This window comes from Neovison vison, chromosome 12 (assembly GCF_020171115.1).
Source record: "Neovison vison isolate M4711 chromosome 12, ASM_NN_V1, whole genome shotgun sequence".
NCBI classification, from domain to species: domain Eukaryota; kingdom Metazoa; phylum Chordata; class Mammalia; order Carnivora; family Mustelidae; genus Neogale; species Neogale vison.
Genome location: NC_058102.1, coordinates 67,047,146 through 67,055,572, shown reverse-complemented (window position 1 = coordinate 67,055,572; position 8,427 = coordinate 67,047,146). Strand labels below are relative to the sequence as shown.

Below are 8,427 nucleotides of genomic sequence, written 5' to 3'. Positions count from 1 at the left end.
AGGACAAAAAGAAAAGTGGTTGGGGGTTATGGGGGCTCTGGATTGGCTTAGAGGTGGAGAAGAATGAAAACCCCTAAAGAACTGGCCACTAATTCTTTCAACCCCAGGTGCCTGCTAAACCCAATCCAAGAAAATGAGTACAGATGGTGAAATGGATTTAGTCTAGCAACATTTCTGGTAAAAGAAGAAAACAATCAACTTTTGTTTCCTCCCATGATAGAAGTTAGATCTATTCCCTCTGAAGCATGGGAGGAGAAGCCACTTAACCTGGGCTTACAGTCTGACTCTGCTCTCTCCAGCTGGTTGGCCCTGGACGAGCCATTTGGAATCCTTCACCTACAACACGTTGGCAGTAATATTACTTTTCATTCCTAATTCATACAGTTGCCTTGAGGACCAAATGAAATGATTTATTGTATGTTCTTTCAGCAAGATTTATCAGGTACCTGTTGTAAGAAGATGGGACAGACTCCTGCCTCATGAACCATACTTTCTAGGTATATTCTAAGTATATTTCAGTGTATGTTGCAATGTATGAAATACGTATATATGTATATATATGCACATATATAAATGCACATATATATACACATATATACATGCTATTCAGTATAGTAATATACGGAAACATACTTTATTTTGTGAAGATAGTTATTGTGTTACTATCACATGTAGTAGAAGTTAATAAGAGCATCTTCTTGTGAACCACACAAGATGTGTCTTTGTGTGTAGATATGTAAATGATAAATTTAATTTAACAGCATATGTGGTTGGTTGGCATGTTACCTCCCTTACAGTTGGCTACATCCAGCTTATCTCTGTTCATTTAAGTTTCCCAGCAGATAACTGATGCTGCCAGAAAAAGAACACCTTAGGAAGTGGAGCAGGAACATTTGTAGGTAACCCAATTGAAGATTGCTATTAACTGCTTCAGTCAGTTTCAATAGAACATTCATACCCAGACAGGGTCATTGCTCTCAGACTCACTGAGTCAGATGCTGTAGATTGCCTTTCTTTAGCTGGGGCATTGCCTTTCTCAAAGGCAGTAAAATCACTGCTAGAGTTGTTAATATCTGAATAAAATACTCAGAATTTGCTCTTGCCAGAAACTGCAGGGTTTCTGGAAAAGGATCAAGAGCCTCTTAGCCTTCTTGCCCTCATCCATTCCTATTCTAGTTTTGTTCAGATAGTTTACCACAAGGTGGAGGTAGCCAAAGTCAGGGGCAATGGAGGTTCATTAACTCCCAGAACAATCATCCTGGACCTGACCCCAGCTGTTGGGAGTGATGAGAAAGAGGAGAGGAGAGATGATCCTGTCAGGGATGGAGATTTGTCAAGTGAAAAATAGTTCTGTAAATTATTTTTATTTCCATTTTGTAGAAATGAGAGTGAAAGTTCCGGTTAAAGATCTAATAGAGGTGATTGTGAAGACATACATTCTTAGAATTACTTTTCTTTTGCAACGTTCTATTCCCGAAAGTTGTGATGTTGCCCTATGGTGCTTGTTGCATGATTAAGTTTGCTCTCTGAAAGCACTTTCCTTACCCATCCAATTTCCACAACCACATCTCTCCCTGGACACCAAAAAGGAAAAATCTATGTGAAAAATGGGAGGAATGGAATGAGTAGAATGAAGTATAGCATTGATTTTATTTCATTCTGTTTAATCCCATCTGTACTACTACTACTAATTGTGCTAATAATCCATAGCACTTAGTGACTGCTGCGTGCCAGACATTTGTTAATTGCTTTACATGCTTTATTTTAATTAGTTCACTCAACCTCCTGAAGTAGATTTGAGTAGTATTCCCATTTCACAGTTGAGGGAACAAGCTTAAAGAATAGAATAGCTTGCCCAAGACACCCAGCTGGAGAGTGTGAAAGCCAGGATTTGAAGCTATGACTTAATTCTATGGTGTTAATCACTTAGCCATTCTGCCTTGCCTTAAATTCCATCCTTGACCTCTTCTTCCTTTCTTTCTTTCCACCCCACTCCTCAACTGTAGTCCTTCACTCCCATCACATAACTAAAGAACCAAATGGTAATGTTAACTAAAAACAACAATCTAAAAAAGTAAAATCTAAAACACACAGAACATCAGTATTTTTTCTTACTCTTCTAAGTTTGCAGAGACATATGTATCATTTCATGATGGCTCAAGAGCAGAGCCAGTCTTTCAGTTAGACTGTAGCAACCCTACAGTGGGCTTAAATGATAACACTTCTTGCACATCCTCAAAGCAGATTTCAGGCATGGAAAAGAACTTGCACTTATTAGGGTCTGGTTTCTAAAGGCTTTGCTCTTGCCAAGAACAGCACTGTGAGATGATTACAGGCCATTGGTGGTCTATGGCAACCAAAGTGACAGGGCTCTTCATTGCTTCCCAAGAAGAAAGACAGCAAATATCTGAAGACTTAAATGAAAATAATTCCAACTTGATTAAATGAAGTAGAAAACAAAGAGTTGAGTGATGCTTCCAGAAAGATTTGCAAAAGTGAAAAGAGCAAATATAAATGACTCTGGAAAAAAAAAAAAAAACAAAATACCCCAAAGAAACGTCTCCATACTTATAATGAATAATGTCTTGAGTGTTTTTTAAAGCAGTAGTTCCATTGGCTGGGAGTGGTTCAGCTTGTTCCACTGGGATTGGGGTGGTCTAAGAAAGGGAAGGGCTTCCATGTTTCGAAGTTGGATGGGGGTGTAAAGAGCATGGCTCCAGGTGAGGGAATGAGCAAAAACAACATGAATTTACAATGCGCTAATCCTACATACAGCCTCTACCAGATGCCAGGCTTGAATTAGATCAGCATGGAAAATTTTGGTTTGCCCAGTTCACTGTATCTCACAGAGAAAACTCTGTGATTTTCTTTTCTTTCTCCTTCATTCCCTTTTTCATTCCAGTTGTACTGCAAATTCCATTGGCCTAGATCTCCTCTAAGGGATGTCTGGTATTGTGTCTTGGTGTCTTGGAAAGAAAAAAGGTACGAGAAAGAGTTTCTCTCAAAGGCAGCCCTCTCAGTGATTTATATTCCAGGCCAGAGGCAGATATGTCTCCATACTATGAGCATGTGAACCAGAATAATATCTTCCTATGACTGGGTGTTAATGTACTTTTCTAACTTACTGAATCATCACCAGTAATAATAGTTTGGTATCAATGTGACTTTTTTACTTACAGAGGATGCTAAAGATTATTTCTAAGTAGCTTCTGAGCACTTCCCATTATACTTAACTGCTGGCACACTGCAAGTGTTCAGAAAATGTTCATTCCCTTTCTCTCCTTTCATTTATCTTTTTCTTATTTTATCATTCATTTCTCCTCCTCTACTTCCATTTTTCTTCATTTTGCCAATTTTTATCTTTTCTCCTTTCCTTCCCATGCATTCCTTCCGCTGGTGGCCCTCTGACTTGGAGAAGTTCCTGAGGTCTTCTGTCTAGACCTGTGCTGTTCAATATGGCAGCCACCAGCCCCATGTGTCTATGGAGTACTAGACATATGGCTAGTCTGAATTGAGATGAGCTTTGAGTGTGAAGTGCACCCTAGATTTCAAAGACTCAGTATGAATAAAGAACAGAAAACATCTCAGCAATAATTTTCATAATAATTATGTGTTAAAATGATATATTAGATATGTTAGGTTAAATAATATATATTAAAAGTAATTTTGACTTTTTCTGATTACTGATTTGTGACTACCAGAAAATTCAATAATTTAATTTTAAAAATTTAAAAGTTTCTCTATGTGACTCACACTTTATTTCTATTATAAAGTGCTGACCTAGACTATTTGTGGGGAGGTTTTTGGTACTAAGAGAATGATCTGTATATTTGAAAGGCAGCAGATTGCATTGCCCAATCATTGGCAAATTGCATAAATTTACATAACTTTCTTTGGCTTATACAGACCTGGAGATGGAAGAAGGTACAATATTATTCTCCAAAATAGTGTCTTATCTTTTATTTTTTTGAGAGTGGTAGATATATGTCCACTACAGCATTTTCTCATTCAATGTTGGGTATATTCTCCCAGCCCTGAAGATTTTATTGAGATTTACTAACTATAGTATGCATTAAAAGAGCAATATAAAAACTACTTATCCTAAGCTACATATGTCTTCCCATCACCATAGGGAATCATACTGTGCATCCCTTGGGAATACTTCTTCTAAGTTAAAACTGAGAAAACAGTTGGACACAGCCAATAGCTAGTGGCTTTATCCAAGTTGCAGATGCTTTGACAGGTCAGAGTTTATCAAATTATAAATCCTTTTGATGATATACAACAATAAACCAGTACGGAGAAAAAGTACAATTAGACTGACTGACATACATTTCAATTTTTCTTGAAAATCCAGATTAGTAGATCAAAAACAGTAAGATTTAAGTGGAAACATTCTCAGAAATATACTTTATAGCAATTGAGATAGTCAGATGTTTTTGCCAATGTCTAGTTGGGTGAACTAGGTCAAGTCATAGAATTTAACTGTGTGCTGTGTATCTATTTTTAAATATTTATTCACTTTTTAAAATGGAGGTAATACCTGTTCAATGAGAACAATGGATTGAGAAAAATACATAAACCATTAACAACACCAATTCGAGAGGAAGGAAATGATCACTAAGTAGAAATGCAAGCAGTGAACCATAAACTTTTGAATTTGTTGTCTGGAGGAGCAAAGTTGGTAAACTACTGATCTAGGATAATAAGTGGATGAGAATCAAAAAGAATATTCTGAATATGTGGGTTGGGGAGGAGAGTGGGTGATGGAGGCGGTTAATAAGGGAAGGGTAACTTCTCCAGGTGTAAAATTGATTGCAAAGCAAACATAATTAAGGCATAGTAGACCTTCAAGAACATGGAAATCACTGGAACAAATAAATGGTCCAGAAATTCGTCGAAGACAGGGAACAAATGATCTTTTTAGCCAGTGGTGCTGAAACAACTGGATATCAATATGCAAAAGAATGAAGTTGGACCTCACATCATATGCAAAAAGAAACTAAAAATGGAACTTATACCTAAATGAAAGAACTGGGACTATAGAACTCTTAAAAGAAAACATAGGCATAATCTTTGTTACCATGGATTAGGCAATAGTTTTTTAGAAATAACACTAAAAGCATAAGCAACTAAAGAAAAACATAGGTAAATTGATCTTCATTAAAAAAAATCACTTTTGCATTTTAAAGGACATCATCAAGAACATGAAAAGACAACCCACCGATTTGGAGAAATTAAAGGACTTGTATCCAGAATATATAAATAAATTTTTTAACTCAAATACAAAAGGACAAATAGTCTAATTAAAAAATGAGCAGAAAATTTGCATAGGCATTTCTCCAAAGAAGGTAGGCAAATGGCCAATAAGCACATAAAAATGTATTCAACATCTTTAGTCATTAGAGAAATACAAATTAAAACCACAATGAAATACAACTTCAGATCCACGTGCATGGCTATAATAAAAAAGATAATAAGAAGTGTTGATGAGGATGTGGAGTAATTGGAACTCTTCTTATACATTGCTAACGAGATTGTAAAATGATACAGTTGCTTTGTACACAGTACAGCAGTTCCTTAAAGTTAAGCCATATGATCCAGACGTTCTATTCCTTGGTATATACCCAAGAGAAAAAATATCTATATATACACACACATGGAAACCTGTACACAAATGTTTATATTTATATTATTTATGATAGCCAAAAAAGTAGAAGTAAGTCAAATGACCATCCACTAATAAATGGATAAGCAAAATGTGTATATATAGTAGAATCTTTTTTAATTTTTATTTTGTTTTTTAAAATTTTTCATTTTTTTATAATACAATCTTTTTTTTTAAAGTATTTTTTAAAGGATTGTATTTCTCTGACAGTACAAGTAGGCAGAGCAGCAGGCAGAAGGAGAGGGAGAAGGAGACTCCCTGCTGAACAGAGAACCTGATGTGAGGCTCCACGTGGGTCTTGATGCAGGGCTCAATCCTGGGACCCTGAGAACATGACCTGAACTGAAGGCAGATGCTTAACAAATTGAGCCACCCAGGCAAGATGCCCCTACATATATTAGAATCTTTTTTTTTTTTTCCTAGGCAAAGAACTTTATTAATCTTGTTTCAAACTTTATTCCCAGGCTTCTTCAGCTTAATAAGCTGCAAAGAATGAATTGTGTATAAGCAAAAACTGAAAAGAACTGCAGTGTCCAAGGGGCTTGGGCTTAAAAATATTAGAGATCTAGATTTTATCAGATCCATGAACAAAATTTTAAAAAGCAGTCATAATATAAAGTAGCAGCTCCCAGTAACTTCTTTAAGTTTTATCTTCTTCAGAAGTTGACTCAATTCAGTTTGCTTCATTCTTGGAAGCTTCATCAAAATTCTCCACAAGATCTGGAACTTCATCATCATCATCCTCTCCGGTAGCAAGTGGTGCTTTTCCATCCACAGATTGTTTGAGCAGAGCTTCAGCCAGTCTTCTTAAACTAGTCAGACTGTCTGCACCAGGTTGGTTTAAGATACTGGGTAGCATTTCTGTCAGCTGCTTTGTCTCAGTGTGGCCTGTAATGGTGAAAGTGTTCGCTGCCAGCGATGCCTGAACTTTGGGGTTGTTAAAGTGGATCACTGTTCCTTGGTTTGTGAACATATTCACTTCAATACCAGAGATATTGTTTACCCCTAATTTCTTTAAGGAGAACTGAAGTTTTTTATCATCTGCTGTAGCTGTTCTATGAACCACCTTCTTCTTTCGGTGAGCAGTTCCTTTCCCACCAATGCGCACTTGTGCTTGCAGTTTGGCGAGTTTCTCCTGGTTCATGATAGTTTCTTTCATCTTGTTGGAGCGGAAATGGGACCGCGCGGGGGACTAGGGTTGGCGCTCAGGGGGTCTCGGGCGGACCAGCTGAGATTAGGTGCCCATATATTAGAATCTTATTTGGCCATAAAATGGAATGTAGTACTGACACATGTAACAACATGGATGAATACGGGAAGCAAGTGAAATAAATCAGTCATAAAAAGGCCACATTTTGTATGATTCCATTTACATGAAATGTCCAGAAGAAGCAAATTCATGGGGACAGAAAGTAGATGAGTGGTTGCCGGAGGGTAGGGAAGGGGAGGATGGTGAGTAACTGCTAACAGTGGGTGGTTTCCTTTTGGGGTGATGAAAATGTTCTGAAATTAGGTTGTGATGATGGTTGTGCAATTCTGAATGGACAAAGCCCACTGAGTTGTGCCCTTTAGTGTGAATTATGTTTCAATAAACTTGCTACTAAAATTAGTTCATATAAATGGCTTTAATATATAATTGAGGCATTAAGAATAGTGAGGAAAGATTATTTAATAAATGGTATGGGGACCATCTACTTTACAATTTTGAGAAGGTAATAAATTTGTATCTACACTGTGCTTCAAAATAAATTTCAGGGGGTTAAAGATTCAAGCATCAAAATTGAATCATAGAAAAAAGCAAAACAAGAAAATAGAAATAAATATTTATATGAAACTTATATATGAAGATAAAATAAATTTCTACACTTAGAAACAATAGAAGAAACCACAAATTAAATGATCAATATAAAAATGACCATGTTAAAAACAAATATATAAAAATTAAGGAATATGTGCTATATATAGAAAAAACACTAACAAGAAGGGAAAATAGATTGGCATTGCATATTGCACAAGTATGACTGACAAGGGTTAATATCTTTATTATAGAAAAAATAATTTGATAAGATGTAAAAATAGGGCTGAGGATATAAACAGTGAACTTACTAAAGAGAAACTCCTACAATTCAAGGCAGGATAAAAGTTGCATAATAACATTTGTTATAAAAGGCTATGTGCTGTGGTTGTGCAGAAAAAAGAAATATCTATTCAGTCTAGGGTAGGGAAATAGTAAGGGGCAGTGTAAATTAAATGTGGAAAAATATTAATCCATGCATGTAATCAAAGGTATGTGCCTTAATAATTACCCATTCTTCATCTATTAAATTAGCAGAAATTATAAGTCTTAAAGAGGATGTGAAGGAATGGTGAAAGTGGTATATTTGCAAGCAGAGATAATCAATGTAAGGCAGATTAACATTAAATGATAATTCTGTCACTTATAAGCTATGCAATCTTCGGTAACTAACACAATTCTGAATTTGTATTATTAACTCTAAAATGGTGATGATTCCTACCTTGTAGCATCGATATGAGGACTGGTATTAAGTTCAAATAATCTAGCTGAGTGCTTGGCATGTAATAACTTCAACAAAGTAACGAATATAATATTACTGTTGGTCTTAGAAAGAAAGAAAGAAAAGAAAAGAAAGAGAAAGAAAGAAAAGAGAGAAAGAAATTAATTTAGCAATCAGTAATAAGACCATAAGCAATTAGTAAAATAAAATGTTTATATTAATTGATCCAGTAATTCTATTTCT

The 8,427-nt window shown here is 35.8% G+C and overlaps 1 protein-coding gene across 1 annotated transcript; it reads right to left on the bottom strand.

Moving 5' to 3' along the window:
• Window positions 1–6,341: 6,341 nt before the first annotated feature.
• Window positions 6,342–6,929, bottom strand: LOC122891361 (transcription factor BTF3-like). Its single transcript, XM_044226965.1, has one exon. The coding sequence runs from the start codon at window positions 6,825–6,827 to the stop codon at window positions 6,342–6,344; it is 486 nt and encodes a 161-aa protein (XP_044082900.1). The 5' UTR covers window positions 6,828–6,929.
• Window positions 6,930–8,427: the final 1,498 nt, after the last annotated feature.

Excerpts from the sequence above, each read along its gene's own strand:
- LOC122891361 (XM_044226965.1), bottom strand. The coding sequence starts at position 6,827 with ATGAAAGAAACTATCATGAACCAGGAGAAACTCGCCAAACTGCAAGCA.